At 38.0% G+C, this 16,694-nt stretch overlaps 1 protein-coding gene across 3 annotated transcripts in view; it reads right to left on the bottom strand.

The window, feature by feature from the left end:
* TOP1 (DNA topoisomerase I) overlaps positions 1–16,694 on the bottom strand; it is a 91,035-nt gene that overhangs the window by 17,026 nt on the left and 57,315 nt on the right. For 2 of the 3 annotated variants that reach the window (XM_004370344.2, XM_023724665.1), the window contains 5 exons: positions 16,507–16,622; positions 12,736–12,857; positions 10,907–11,029; positions 8,711–8,898; positions 8,306–8,450 (listed from right to left, as the gene is read on the bottom strand). In XM_004370344.2, the coding sequence (XP_004370401.1) occupies positions 8,306–8,450; positions 8,711–8,898; positions 10,907–11,029; positions 12,736–12,857; positions 16,507–16,622 (694 nt within the window). The other variant, XM_023724670.1, reaches the window with a different exon arrangement.

A 16,694-nucleotide genomic window follows, 5' to 3' on the forward strand; every position in this document is an offset into this window, starting at 1 on the left:
TGGTCCTATTTTTTCTTCTATGAACTTTATAGTTTTAGGCTTTATATTCAGGTCTTCGATCCATTTTGAAGTAGTTTTTGTATACGGCGTGAGGTATGGGTCCTGTTTCATTTTTTTGCCTTTGAGCAATTTTTAAAAAAATCTGGTGGACCCATGATAATTTTTCACTTATATAAGGGGTTTATTCATTCAGCAGGGTGGGTTATGTGGGGTCAGGATGTAGACTCAGGGTAGCAGGTGGAAGAAAAGAAGGTGAACTAAACCCTGTTCTCTAATTCAGTTTTTCTCAGAGATTTGTATTGGGGATGATGACATTTGCCAGTATTCTTAAGGGGCTCTTCTCACTAGCCTGATGAGCCCTGTGTAAGTCTGTCATTGTTTAGAACCCCATAGAAGATGGAGTGAATAGCATTCTAAACTTCAAACATACGTTGCTTTAAAAAAAAAAAAAAGACACAACAAACTGGCCTGTATGTCTATACCAGGTTTATAGAAAAAAATCCAACCAGCATTTTATACATGCTCACTATTAAATATGGTTGTCTTTTTATAAATGATTTGTAGAGTTCTTTATATATCCTGGATACAAGTTCTTTGTCAGCTATAATAGTATGAGTATTTTCTTCCAATAATTGTCTTCTCTTTCTTCTTCTAAAAACCAATGATTCCTTTTTCATTCTGAATAAAATTTAATTGCAAGGTTTTGTTATACAGATACACAGATTTAAGTGTACAGTTTGATCAGTTTAGAATAAAGTGCTGCTACTATTCTTGTACAAATCCTTTTGTGGACGTGTTTTCATTTTACTTGAGTAAATACCTAGAACTAGAATCAGTATCTCATTGTGGTTTAAATCTGCTTTTTACTGTTGATTATTAATGATGCCGCACACTCATTTATGTACTTATTTACGTATTGGCCAATTCTGTATCTTCTTTTCTAAAGTATTTGTTCAAGTCTGTTGCTTTTTTTTTTTTTAAATGATGAGGAATGTTTGTCTTTTTATTATTGAGTTATAGGAGTTCTTTGTATATTCTGGATATAAGTCCTTCATCAGATGTACTTGTTGTAAATATTTTTTTCCAGACTATACCTTGCATATTTATTTTCTTAACAGTGTCTTTTGTTGAATATAAGTTTTAAATTTTTATTGAGTCCCATTTCTCAATTGTTAGTGCCTTTTGTCCTAAGAAATCTATGTCGTCTTCAAGGTCATTAAGATATTCTACCATGTCATCTTTTAGAAGCTTTAATGTTTAGGCCTATGACAGTCTTTAATAAATGGATTTTAAACTTCTAGAATTTTATACTGAGAAAGTTTGGCTCAGAATATAATTTTTTTAAAATAAGCGTGTGTCTTATTTTCCCTTTCTAATAAAACTCACCAAAATCAGGGCTTTCCATGCTATGAATTTTATAAAAATATTTTCTTCATGTGAAGCTCTTTAATCCCCAAGCAGTTACATTTAAAAGGCTGTAGGTACATATATCTTTGAAACCCCATAATATTATAGGTTCTAAAGAAAGAAAGGCAGAAATCTGTATTTGGCATTGAGAATATTTTAAAAGGATTATAAATGCAATGTGATGTCAACATTGATACTGAAGCTCTTCATTTGTAAGAAAATCACGATGATAAATTTTGTTTGAAAAGTTGAAACTGGTTTGAAGAATCTTATTTTTTCTAAGGGCCACTTTCCCAGGTTATCAGACTGGGTAAAGTTTCCAAACTTGGCAGTGGGTCAGATTTAGCAATCCTTTTGTAAGCTCCCAGATTCATGGGTTATCTGGAATCAGAGAGCTTCTTTGGTTGGAATCATAGGTTCCAGACGACTGTCATTCCACTGCTACTTCCAATCTTCTGGGCACCAGATATAGGATTGGAGAGGAAGGAAATGGAAGCACTTGCAAGAAAATGTTTAAATAATAGAAACCCTGGGAGGATAAGTATAACAAGGATGAGTACAGAAAGATGTGAATGAGTCTAGGACAATCTTTTCAGTACCTGGAGTACATGTTATTGCGGCTCTCAAAAGTCCTGATCCTTTCAATGACCTTTGCGGCTGGGAGTAGTATAATTCTGACTATGATAGCAAGTAGGCCAATCCAAGCTTCTGGGAAGGGGGCAAGGACAGGGTACATCAAAGGCACATACTTCAGCTGTGCTCTTTTTAAGCCCTGACTGCCCAAATGTTTTTAAATTGTCAAATATCCACAATTCATAGGTTTGAGTTGAATTTCTTGATGGAACAGAGATGGAACAGAATAGTGAGAAAGAAAAAAATTACACGGGGAAGTGAATAAGTAAAATATAGGTACAAGAGCAAGCAAAGAAAAGAGTCTTGGGATAGGATAAATTTCTGAAGGCTGAGCAGAAAGGTGTAAAACAAAGCTCCATGATGGTAGTTTCTCATAAATCAGACCTGAAGTCCTCCATGAAGCAAAACTACCAATTAGCACCCTTCACACTCTACTCTAAAAACTTATTCTTTATAGACTTCTGGTCAGAATAGGTCAGTGAAATCATGCTTTAATCATCTTTTCCCTCTAAACATACAGCAATGAAACTGTTCCATGTAAAAAGTGCCCCTGAAGCCAAGGTCTGTGTTAGGCTGGGTCGAGGCTGGGTACACTGGGTTTGGAGATTCCCTCTAAAACAAGAAGGAATGAGCAGAGAGGTGGTGAGGAAAGAGGAAAAGAAAAGGGAACAGGAACGGGCAAAAAACTAGACAAAAACTATCTTGCACTCAAAAGGGTTCGCAGACAGAAATTCCAAGATACAAGGAAGATGCTCAGAAAAACTGCCAACAAAACAGTAACTAGTACATGAATTCACTTCAGATAACATTTTATAGAACAATCTGACAAAAACTTTTCAATAAGTACATTTAGCATGTGCAAAGAGAAAAAAGATACTATCCACTAAGAAGAAAAATTTAAAAATCAAAACAGGCAAAAATGAAATAAAATCAGGTAGATATGAATATAAAAAATAATTAGAAATCCTGAAACAAATAATAATTGAAATAAATAGATGGGATAAACTTTAGACTGGATATACTTAAAAAAATTAGTAAACTGTAAGTGAGTCTAGAGAACTCAATGACAACACAGAACACAGACCTAAAGAAATAAAGAACATGAAAATATAGTTTAAAAATATGATCTGTAGACTGAGATGCTCTGATATTCATCTAAGATGACTATACAAGCAAAAATGGAATGGGTGGCTTTAAATCTGTAGAAGAAATAATGGGTGAGAAATTTCTAGAATAAATATCCACAAAAATAAATCCATACCTACGTACAGCATAGTGAAACTGCAGAACATCAGTAATAAAGACACATTCTTTGTTGGAGAAAAGACAGATTATGAGTTAGGATGACAATAAAGACATTTTCAGGTAAGCAAAAAGGAGAGAGTTTGCTGCCTATAGATCCTCATTAACAGAAACAGAACAGTGTATTTCAAAAAGAAGAAAAATAAACCCAGAAGAAAGGTATAAGATACAAGAAACAATGAGTACAGAAATTAATCAAATATTTGACTGTGACAGCTGATGACTCGGGTGAGGGTTAAGGTTTTATGGATAGTTGTGTTTAAAAATAAAAGTAGAAGTTAAACAAGCAAAAGAAATAAGGTATAAGAACTGGAAATGAAGAATTAAAACTGCTCTTATTTGTAGGTAGTTTCACTGTCTGTGTAGAAACATGAAAAAGATAGACTTTTAGAATTAATGAGTTCAGCAATGTGGCCAGATATAGATCAACATTAAATAATCAACAGCATACCCACTCCAGTAATAACCAACAGAAACGCAGTAGGAAAAAAAAAATCCCATTCACAACAGCAAACAAAACTATAAGGTTCTTAACGTTTTTAAAAATGTGTAAAACCGCTGAGAGAAAATTACTTGACAAATTTATCTTAAAATTAATATCAAACAGTAGAGGGCCAAGAGTAGCCAAGACAACTTTGAAGAACGAGATGAAGGAAACTTGTCCTACCAATAGCAAGTACTTTATAAAGCTATAATAAAGATAGTATGCTACTGATGCAGAAATAGACAAATAGACACACAGGACAGAGAGCCCAGAAACAGATATATATGAAGCAACTTGACATATGACAGAGGTGATAATACACTTAAGTATTTCTGGGACAACTGGTTATCCATTTGGAAAAAATGTATTAGATCTCAACCTCACTCCCACTACCATATACAAAAATATATTCTTAGTGGCTCAAAGTTCCAAATGCAAAAAGCAAAACTTTAAAGACGTTGGGAAGGATATGGAAAAACAGAAACTTTCACACACCGTTGGGGAATGGCGATGATGTAGATTTGTTTATGTACTTGAAAGAACAATTTAGAAACATCTAATAATCTTTAAGAGAAATTCACATCCATATGCACAAGGACAATGTGTGTATTCTAACACTGTTTATAACAGTGAGACTGTAAATACCCCTAAATGGCCCTAGACAAGAGAATGGATATGTTTTACATATAAAAGAATACTATGTAATAAATACATTAGAAGTATGTCAAGATAACAAAATCTCAAAACAAAGCTGAGTGAAATAAGCAAGCTGCAGAATGATCCCAACACCACAACCTTTTAAAGTTAAAAGTTATAAAACAATACTATATATATTTTATGTACACATAAATATACTGTAAAAATACAAAAACACAAATGAGAACAGTAAGTTCATGATCATAATCACTAGGGAAGGAAGTGAATGGTACTTGGGGATTATCAGTTGTATCTGTCAGAATATTTTTTATGAAACAATTGAACAATGTTAAAATTTAACGAAGCCAGACGGTGGGTATATGAGTGTTCATTGTATTTTTCTATATTTGAAATATTTCATAAAAACATAAAACCCCTAATACTTTTATATTTTAAAAAGAGAATGCCTAGCCTGGTGGCTCTGTCAAACCCTGACCTCTGGAAATTTCACTGTTTCGCTCAGGGAGCATTGGCAGAAAGCTGAAGAAATCACATTTCTCTTTCCAGCAAATGCACTGATTTCCAAGCCTTTAATCATCTTCAAAGAGGGTAGTGGTGCTTCAGTGGCCAATTCTCTCCTTCCAGGAGGGAGACCTGGGTTCAACTCCTGGCCAATGAAGCTCCAACAGTGCAGTGGAAGCTTACATACTGCTATGCTGCTGAACAGGTTTCAGCAGAGCTTCCAGAATAAGAAAGACTAGAAAGAAAGGCCTGGTGATTTACTTATGAAAATCCTATAGGTCACAATGGTGGGATCCCTTTGTGCATGGGGTCACCATGAGTCGGGGGGCCGACTCAGTGGCAACTAACAACCATGACCACCTTCATGACTATTCTTGGGATCTCATACCAGTTGACAAGAGTCAGGCACTCTGTCCTGGGTATAAAGTTGTAGGCAGAGGCTAACTCTGGGTAACTTCCAGGTCGTCATCCACAAACCTGTGCAAATGCCTACTGTGTACAGGAGCTACTTGGATATTGTCTGGAATAAAACTGGCTGCTGGCTCTCTGCCCTCGAGGTGTTCCACCTGGCCTATCTAATAAGGATCTCAACTCTCTTCAGAGACTTTTCTGCAATCAACTCTAATTCCCACCTGTAAGAGTACACAGTATACATATATTTGGAATTAGTTCACCTCTCTCCATCCCCATTGCCATCAATCTAGTCTACATCATCACCATTTCTTGCCTGGAATCCTGTAACAGCCTCCTCTTGGTCTCCCTACTTCTTGTTTGTGTCCAATCCAGTCTCCACAGAGCTGCAGTCAGAATGATCAATTATGCCACAAGCTTCTTAAATACAAATCCGGTATTACTTCCCTCTTTAAAACCCAGTTCAGTGGCTTCTTACTGGACTTAGGATAATATAACATCTCTTAAGAAGGATCAGAAGATCTGGCCTGGATCTATAGCCTCCTGTCATGCCTCTTTCTTGCTCACTGTACTCCAAACATGCTTGCATTCTTTTAGTTCCTCGTGACCACCAAGCTCCTTCTCATCTCACGGACTTCAAACAGATTTGAGAATGGGTCTAGAACACGCATTCCCCCATTCTTTCCATGGATAAATTCTACTCATCCTGTAAGTCTCATCTTAGATGTTACTTCCTCAGAAAGGCTGTCCCTGAACCCCAGAGGTCAGGTCAGTTCCCCTGGTTTATTTTCAAATGGTATCCTGTACTTTCCTTCACAGTACTTCTAACAGTTAGTATCTGTAATTATGTGCAATGCCCATAAATCTTGCTGGAATAGTTATGTTCAAGACACTCCTTGGTTCAAAGTCTTCCAATGCTTCTCCATCAAATGTAGAACATCGTCTAGCCTCTTTAGCATGGCATTTAAGGCTGGCCTCAATTAGGCAGCAGGATATCACAGGAAGGCATCAGGAGGATGAAGATATAAGTTAGAGTCCAAACTATGTTATTTATTAACTACTGACTCTTAAGTAAGTTTTCTGGCCGCCCAGAGACTAAATTTACTTATCAATAAAATGGTGACATTAGAACATGTCTGGTATGGTCATTAAGAGAATCAAATATCAACTTACCATGAAAATGTTTAACAGTAACACATCTATTATTTTGATAATTCTTTTTTATTGCAGTAAAATACAAGTAACATAAAATTTACTATTAGTGACAGTATACTCACAACGTTGTGCAACCACTGTCGCATGTTAATTCTTTCTGCTACTTCTTTCACACCCCTATACCTCAACCACATAAGACTCCTCAAATATACTGTGTTCTCTTTCCTCTGTCCGTAATGATACAATCCCCTCGGACTGGAATACTTCCTTTAACACCTAACTGTAACCTAATTTCCTTCATAAGTTGTTTCTGATCTCTAGCTGCTGGGATTTTTTTTTTTTTTTTGCTTTATTTATCGAAAGCATTTAATTTTTACCTTCCTTTTAATACAACTGAATTCTTACTGATCTTCCCAAGAGCCTACAAGCTACTTGAGGGCTAAGACCATTGTTCATCCACCTTTGTATCCCTACAGCTTTGTGCTACTTCAGAAGAGGAACACAACATATTTCTTAAAACAACTTGGACTTCTGCTCACTCTAAGGGTTCTCATTTGTCTCATTCTATACTTACTCTAAACTATGAAAAGTTGTTTTCCAACTGAATTGAAGAAAACATATAGATGGCCATTCTCCATTAGAAGTAGTGATGTATGGAAGAACACATGGCTATAAGCTAGAAAATGTGCAGTTTAGTCTCAGCAAGTCACATAGCTTTCTGACCTGTGGTTTTCACATCTTATTAAAAACCAAAAAAGCCAAACCCACTGCCATCAAGTCAATTTCGACTCATAGCGACCCTACAGGACAGAGTAGAACTGCCCCATAGAGTTTCCAAGGCTGTAATTTCTATGGAAGCAGCCTGCCACATCTTTCTCCTGTGGTGTGGTTGGTGGGTTCAAACCACTGATCTTTCTGGTTAGCAGCCAAGCGTTTTAACCACTGCGCCATCTTTTCACATCTTAACAGACATAAATAAGTCAGGATTAAGAAAATCTTTAGTCACAGTCACAGTCAAAGTATACATAGATCTAAACTCTTGCCTTTTTTAGGTTGCTATTCACCCTTCCATAATACGTCTGAAGGAAGAAGTTCATGGGACTCTCCAAAGCTAGGGAATGGTTAGCTGGTTAATAAGAACTGACTGCCCTTCTAAGACATTCAATAACGATATTAATATCAATAAACAGCAACACATGGGTATATAACATAGTTTACAATGTGTTTTTTCACATCATTATCCATCTGGTCTTGGTGAAATAGGTGGAACCTACCAACATGAGACCTTGGGAAGCCAGAAGTTTGTAAGATACACTAGATTTCACAACTTCTTTCCTGATTTAGAGCAATTACATTCCCTTCCTCAGAGCCAGGCAAGGAGAGGAAGAGGGAGAGAGCTTTAGAAGCCAATATACATCTACCACGCTCTTCATCACATTCTGACCACTGCACAGTAAGCAATGAGGGCAGGGACTGCATCTGTCTTGTTTACCAACACAATTCCTGGAACCACGCACACACTGTGCGTGGCACTACCTGGCTTTCAGAAAATATCTGTCAATTAATATATTAAGACGACAGTATGATGTAAAAAACGAATACATCCTCAGGAACTCATAAAATATTTGCCCCTTTTTGTGCGAAGAGTTTTTAGTTTGTCAGAGTGAATCTAGATGGTGAGAGCACTGCATTTCAACAAAAAAAATAGAGATTATCAGGCCCACTAACTGGTGCAGCTCTCAGCTATCCCCTTACCTTGATCCGTGAACTGGGGTTCAGCATGATGTATTTAATGGAACCCTGGATATTCTCTGTCCAGGAGACCAGCCAAGTAACCTTGTTATCATGTCGGACCTCTTTCCACTTATGTCCTGGAGGAGGAGAAGGAACCTTGGCATCTCTGTGGAAATAAGACAGGAGGAGCAGTAAAATGAGAAGTGAGGAACAATTTCACCTTTCAGGACCTGCTGAGAAGACATTTCTAAGTTTCCTCCTCACCAGTCAATACCTAAAAAATGCTTGGAAACCTACACCTGGAAATATCATTATACTCCTAAGTGTCTCCTTCCTAAACAGTCCTCTGTTAACGTGGGAAATATTACCAACTACAAGGAAGCCCTCCAACTCATTTCTAGCCCAAAGAATGAGCTGTGTGCTCACTTGCTACAGTTGATGATTATATCCTCGGGCATGATCCGTCTTTTCAGCATGCCCATCTTGGGGTGGTTGCCACGGCCACGGAAAAGCCCAGGAGGCTCTATCTTGAAGTTGGCAATTCTCTCTCTGTGGTTATCCATAACACAAAAGCCATATTCCTTCAATAATTTTTCATTCTCCTCTTTGATTTTCTGAAAAACAGCAAGAAAGTACTCAAAATGCATTCAAATTGCTGACCTATGCTAACATATTTTATCTCTTGGGTGGAAGAAACAGGTCAAGGTAGAGCAAAGTCTAAACATCACTAAGAAAAGAATTCAAATAAAGGAAAAATTCTAGTGGATTTTTTTTTCCCCCAAACTTACATACAATAAAATTCCCCAAAGGATCTACCAATAAAGATTGACTTCAACTACAGATTAAAAACTGATTCTTGTATCTTAAAGGATATATCTCTTTTGGTTGAACAGTATCAAAATGGGGAATGCAGAAAAGTCTGATAGGATCTCATAAAAGAACATCTCTGTATTTTCCAGTTGGCTTTAAAGGTATTTAGCTGAACAGTATTTCACATGGGTTTTCAAGTCCAGATGAGCCTGTCACAGATTCTTTTCCAGGTATATAGGTATATATACTGTACACTGTAATTATTGCTCCAAAAAGGAAAAATGAAAGGATTTTGAGCCTCCTTACCCTCTGTTGACTTCTCATCCCTCTTACACTTAGTGATTCAATTTAACTAAGTCCTTCTACCTTGTAGGTGGAAAGACTCAGAACTTGCTGGCAGCAAATGTCTTTGATGGGGCTCTGACAAAGTGATGCTTATAAAACCTCCTATCTTTGGAATGGAGTCTCTGGATGGTGCGAATAGTCAATGTGCTTGGCTGCTAATTGAAAGGCTGGAGGTTCAAGTTCACCCCGAGGGGCCTTTAAAGAAAAGCCTGCCAATCTACTCCCCAAAAATCAGCCATCAAGAAACCTGTGGGGATCACAGTTCTACTATGACACGCATGGGGTCAGCACGAGTTGGAACTGACTTGACGGCAACTAGTTTTATCTTTGAGTCACACTATTTCAAGAACAAAGCTCTAAAGTGGTTTTCAAGTTTTAACACTCTCCTAAACACTCTCCAAAGTGAAGATACCAAATTTCAGTAATTTGGGATATTGGGGATCAGTCTAAACTGAGACTGTAAAGTCTGAGATAATTATTATTCCTATAACCCGTTGCCGTCAAGTCAATTCTGACTTATAGTGACCCTACAGGACAGAGCAGAACTGCCCCAGAGAGTTTCCAAGGAGTGCCTGCCAACCTTTTGGTTAGCAGCCGTAGCATTAACCACTATGCCACCAGGGTTTCTGTTATTCCTATAGTAACTCATTTTAAACTAAGAGCCAAATAGGTACCATCAAACAATGAGATACAAATACAAGGACCTAAATTATATTAACATGTAAGTCCTTTAAAATACTGAAACTATAGTGCTTTAAAGTGCAAAGAATTCCTCAGTCCTTAAATTCTGAACCTGTTTTAAGAAAATGAGATTCTAGTCTGGATTCCTTTAGATCAAGGGTTAGCAAACTTGTTCTAGATAGAAAGTATTTTAGGCTTGAGGGCAATTACTCAACTCTGCCATTGTCACATGAAAGCAGTCATTAATAATAAGTAAACAAATGGGTGTGGCTGTGTTCCAATAAAACTTTATTTACAAGAACAGGCAGCCCATTTACAAGACCCTGCAGAGACAGGCAAAATTTCCTTTGCTCAACCAGAGTTGAGGCTTTATAGCCCCTGATGAAGAAAATAAACGTGGCTGGAAGATGGAGATGGATTAGCATGGCTAAATCCAGAATAAAATAGATCCAAGAACAAGGAGGTGCATGGCCAATATTATTTGATCTATCTTAATCCTTAATACTCAACAGCCATTGCAGGGCAGGGTTGGTCATCTTAAATACTGTATATTATTGGAATACTAACTGGTTTTTAGATCAGTGGAGCACCAGGATTCTTATATTTAGCCATTAAACAAAGCGGTATATTCACCGTTTTCAGTCTAGCTGAGAATCCTAAATCTTTAGTATAGAGTGATGCAAGATTACTAAAGTAAATGTGCTGTGTCACAAAAACCAAGAAGAGAATTAGATGAACCAATCACTACTCCACAATCATTCAGAGGTTTAAAAAATTTTTAGATACCAGCTTCTCTTCTTTGCTCATCTGTTTTCGTGCTTCCGTCTGGGCTTTGAAATACTGGCTCATCTGAGTGAAATCACATTTGCTTAGGCTGGTGATAATATTCTTCTCTTCATTACTCATTTCCTAGTCAAAAGAAAAGGGGAAAATGGTACAACCTCTGTGGAAAACTGTTTGGTCCCTCAAAAAAGTTGAACACAGAATTACCATATAACCCAGCAATCCCAATCCTAGGTATATACCCAGAAGACGTGAAGGCAGGAACACAAACAGAAACCTGTACACCAATGTTCATTACAGCATTTTTCATAATAGCCAAAAGGTGGGGATAACTACACATACAATGGAAAGCTACTCAGCCAAAAAGAGAAATGAAGTTCTGATGCATGCCACAACACGGATGAACCTTGAAATCATCATGCTGAGAGAAATAAGTCAGTTGCAAAAGGACAAATGTAATTTCACTAGTATAAAATAAGTAAATATACAGAAACCAAAGATTATTAGCAGTTACCAGGGGTGGGAGGGAGTGGGAAAGGGGGAGTTTTGCTTAGGGGGCACTGAGTTATGTTAATGATAGTGAAATGACTTGGAAAAGGACAGCAAGAATGGTTGTACAACTGGAAGAATATAATCAATGTTACTTAATTGCACATGTAGAAATTGTTGAGATGGCATATTTATTATGTATATTTTCACTACAATAAAATTTTACAGAAATTAAAAATGTTTAAAGAAGAGGGAGAGGTAAGATAGTTAGAAAGAAGGTAAATATACTAACAAGTCCCTATATTTCTTTGCAATTAGAGTGAAACACCATTTCTTCACACAAAGGTGTCTGGAGAGGTGTGTGAGTTTTAAAGAAAAAAAAAATGTTGCTTTGTATTATTATAAAATACTTATCTAATATAATGTTTTAAATTACTTATCACTGAAAAAGATTGGTTCTTATATAGTTTCTTGGGCTCTCTGGTACACTGCCGCAAAGCTCCAGAGATAGGAGTACCCTAGTTTGAGAACTGTGCATATATATCATTTAAGTAACAAAAGAAAACATTCCCATACTCATTCTTTCTTACATTATCCTTGCACTATTTACTTATTAAATCTTATTTTCAGAGCTAGTTCAGAAAGTAAACTTCAGCTCAGCCTCCATTCACATTATCAAAATTGAGAATGAGATTGTTCTGAAATCACCTATGCAGCTGTAATACATATGGTTTCAAGGGCAGAAACTACCTAAAGCAAATGATCGAGGATCAAGAGGAAATGGGATGTCAGATTAATTTCTATTTTTGCAACAGAAGATAGAGGGCAGATTTGCAGAGACAGAGAAACTTTCCTTTGCTCAATTAGAATTGAAGTTTTCTGTTTGGTATAATCTGATACAGCCCTTCCTACAGCCATATGAAGGAGTCCTGGTGGTGCAATGGTTAAGTGCTTGGCCACTAACTGAAAGGTTGGCAGTCTGAACCCACTAGCTGCTCCACAGGAGAAAAGACCTGGCGATCTGCTCCAGTAAAGATTACAGCCTAGGAAACCCTATGGGGCACAGTTCTACTCTGTCCTATTGGGTTGCTATGAGTCGAAAGCAACTCGATAGCACACAATAACAACAGCTATGAGAGCTGGGAGGAAAGAAATATAAGCATTCTTGTTGGACAAAAGCCCTATGAAATACAGTAAATGAACAAGCAAAAGATAAACAACTTTTAATACAACAAAATTCATAAAACCCAAATTTTTACATCCGGGATTTTTTGGTAAAATTACTTAGTACTTGACCAACATTTTTGCAAGGTGCTAGGATATTAATATATGGGCTAGAATACCTTTCTCCAGTCTTTAAAGAAATTTTTCCTAAATATTTCCTTAGTAGTATATTCATGGTCGAGCATTTTTGCAAAGAACGTAGCTACTTCTTCTGCTTTGGGGCTCAGCTTCATGACTTTACCTAGAGGAGAAAGTGGTTCCAAAAAGTTAGGTGTAGTATTCAGATTCTAAGTATAAATACTGAGCTCTGGAGATCTCTTCTTTAATAATGGGTTTACCTTCCTAAGGTATATAAAGGTCTGGTGACACACTGTAACAACAACAACAAAAACAACATACTGATTTATATCTACTTGTATAAATTCTCCTTTTCTTTAGTAGATATTTACCTGGGTCATTCTCTGAAGACTATGCCAGTAAAATGTTCCCAGGTGCCTGCTCAGGACAGGGATGACCTGAGGGAGGCCCAGCCACTCTTCCTTTTCCTTTCAGCAAGCAAGTTCCTTTACACCTCTTCAATGGTTTTTAAAAATCAAATCCTCAGAGGGACTCCTGCCAATGCTAAGCTAAGCAGCCTCTGTTCAAGAAGGGGAGGAAGGGATAGGGCAGGGAGTGGAAGAAAGGAATTGTGGGGAAAAAAAATAGGCATCTTTCTTCTTCAAAGTTAGGTGGGTGGAATATGAATAAAGATATATATCCACAGCAGACAAGCCCAGATTTCCCATATGAAATAGCCTAATTAATAAGATCTACCTCTAGAGCCCTGCTACTCAAAAAGTGTGGTTCACAGACTAGCAGCATGAGCATCACCTGGAAGCTTGTTAGAAATGCAGTATCTTGGGCCCCACCCCAGACCTACTGAATCAGAAATTGCATTTTAACAAGACCCCCAGGTGGCCTGGGTACACCCTGAAGTTTGAGATGTGCTACTCTGGAACACAGAGATTAGGAGGTTACCTCTTTCAGGGCAAAGGGGCTCATCCAGGGCATAAAGGATGACTGGGGGTCTTTGCAGTGTGCAACCATTCATTTAAGAGCTGTTCGAAAGGAATCCTGAAATGTTATACAATGAAAACCACTAACTGGAAAAGAAAATCTGAATGGGGTCTAGGGGTTTTGTGTAATTTAATTAGTTAATAAAGCAATAAAGGAAAAGTATTTGGGAGTTGAATATACTTTTCAAATAGGATTTTTTTTAACAGTACTCAGGCCAATTTCCTTTTTTTTTTTTCCCCTTGAAAATCCAACTTTACAACACCATCTGGAACAAATCCATGCCATAACAATAATAGCATTTGGCTGTACTCAAAAAACAAAATGAGATTAAATAATAATTCCACTGCTTTACTATAACTATTACATAGGTATTGATAATTCATCAAGGGTTTTTTTCACATTCATTATAGAAAACTAAAGTGTAACCAGAAATCTACTCATTTCAAAACCCAGAAGACATCTCATCTCATGACGGTTGGCAAATTATCACCCCTAATTGTAGGGATTTAGGGAATTGTAGCACAAAATTGAAACTGTCTTGACAGACATGAAGAGTTTCCTTGGAAGCCATAACTTAAAAGCCCAACAGGTGGCGCAGCTTTCCCCTCTCAACACCCCTAAGCTCTTGCCGTTGAAGGAGGCACTTTAGGCTGCTTTCAAGGTTTCCTGCAGTTCTTCAGAACTCCTTCACTCACGTCTGAACCAGAGTTGCCAATAAAATTGTTACATGCTTCCAATATAAAGGAAAACAATACATCACTAATAAAAAATAAAAGGCAAGAAATAATGTAAACTGTTCCTGGGTCTGCTTGGTATAAACTAAATATTAACAGTTTTTTGGGGAAAAAAGGGGACACTATAGGCAATTTTCTGAATTCTGCCCCAAGACAGGAAGCAATTTTGACTCCTCCTGTTTTAGGTATTAGACTATTTTAGATGAGCCGTCAAAAGATGAAATGACAGCTCCCTGCAGCAAAGTGGTAGGTGATTTAAAGGTTCCTGACAATGGTAACATTTTGTGGAAAAGGCTGAGCTTCAGGAAAAGGAAACTGCTGAGTCAGAGCTGAAAACTGGAGATCCTCTGAAGTGGTAGCAATCCACTGCCTTATAGCCATTCCATACCCTAACTTTCTTCCCTGGAAGGCTCTAAAGGAATCTGAGAATTCTCTTCCCCAGGGAGTAGGCAGCACTTAAACACTATCAGTTCTAACTTTAATCTGTCAAATTTGACTTCTTGATGTACTACAGGGTGAAAGTTCACACTCAAAGGGATAAAGAAGACCCAGAGAGAAGACCAACTAAGAAAATGCTAGAGCCCTGGAGCTGGAGCCCCTATAATGAAGGGCTGAGCAATGAGAGAAGGGGACTATGGCATCCAGTGATGACTGGTCCAAGCCTTGGCTTCCCATCTTGAAAAGTTAGAGGGGCCCCAAGACTAGGGAATCTAGCTTTCCCTGAAATCACTTTGAACCTCAAAAGGAGATTTTACTAAGTGAGCTTTCTAAAGTTCCTGGTGAGCCTAGGCGAGGCCTACAGAATACCTGCACTTTTACGACTGTTGTCTTCATGGTTCTAGGCCCTTTCTCTTCATTGGAAGTTTTGGCTTTGAGTCACATTAAGAGTCACCAGGAATGACCTGCTGTGAGTGCTGAAAGAACTCTGTCCTGTGCCTTCTGATCAACACAAGTCAAGATGTTTATCTGTTAATTGAGGCTATGGGTTGCTGCTAAACTGCAAATGCCATGAGATCAGGGAATAGTCAGTGCTGTCCACTGGAGGGTCTTGGCTGTCTGAACACAGGCACATTCAATAAATATATAACTTTAAAAAAATGAACTCCAGCTTGCCAAGTTCAGCACTTCCCTCACTTGCAGACCCAGCCCTTCAGTATAAACTACTACCTAGACCTATTAAGCATCTGTGGCCCTGAGACCACTGCTGGTGGGCAAAACGATGCAGCAGATTCTTAGGGTTGACCACCCTTGCTTTTCAGCAGTTCTCCTGCCCAGTGCTTCTCAAAGTTTGATTAGCAGACCACCTCGTTCAGAATCACCCAGTCCCACTCCACATCTATTAAATGAGCCCAGACCCAATCTGGTGAACCTTAAGTACATAAAGTTTTTAGGAACAATGCTCTAGCCATTTCTGGACAAGATACTTGGAACAAGGAAAATCGGTTGAGCATTACCATCTGCATACTGTTATATCACCAATAGGAGTGTCAAAGACCACTCTCAAATCCTTCACCCCCAGGACAGAAATACGGGTAATAGTGGGCAATTCTGAGGGTTCTAAGACACCCAGGCAGAACATTTCTCAGACTTAACTGCTGAGGTATCAAAGGCATAGTGTTGTGTTCAATAGAATGGATGGTGGTCACCTACTAGGTATACCTTGAGGTTGATGGGTGATTATTAATCCTCATCCAAGTACGAGTTCTATTTCTAGTGATAAGCAGCTTGTCAGCTTACTTTATTTTGCTAAAAAAATATACCTCCATTCAAGGGAGGGTTTTCCAATTAGCCCTCTTGCAAAAAAGTAGCTCCCTAGAATGAAGTTTAGATGAAAGCATGCTGCTTTTGGACCACACGCTGTGAACCTTTTTTGTGGACCATGTAGACAAGACACTAACAGGCCCTTTCTCAGCACCAAATGGGCCTTTAAGAGTTAAGTAAACATCTGATGTTCCTTCCACAAAACCACACAATGACAGTACAACAAAACGAAATAAGCGGAAAGGTTCATACAGCACAGGATCCTTCCTTGTCTTCTATCCCTAAACAGAAGCAGAGTCTTACTTTGGCCAAGAACTGGACAACCTTGGAACAACTTACCATCATAGCAAAAGTTGACACTCTCTGGAAGAGGTTCATATGGTGGAGCAAATACAGGACCTTTATGCTCTAGGAATTTCCACTTGATGCCTTCAGGATATCGCTCTTCTTCCCACCTTTAAAAGAAAAGGCACAACCTGATTTAGTGAACACCTTGCCTAATACTGAGATTACAACCTATTAAATGA

The sequence above is a fragment of the Trichechus manatus genome, unplaced genomic scaffold (genome assembly GCF_000243295.1).
Source record: "Trichechus manatus latirostris isolate Lorelei unplaced genomic scaffold, TriManLat1.0 scaffold00008, whole genome shotgun sequence".
Classification (NCBI taxonomy): domain Eukaryota; kingdom Metazoa; phylum Chordata; class Mammalia; order Sirenia; family Trichechidae; genus Trichechus; species Trichechus manatus.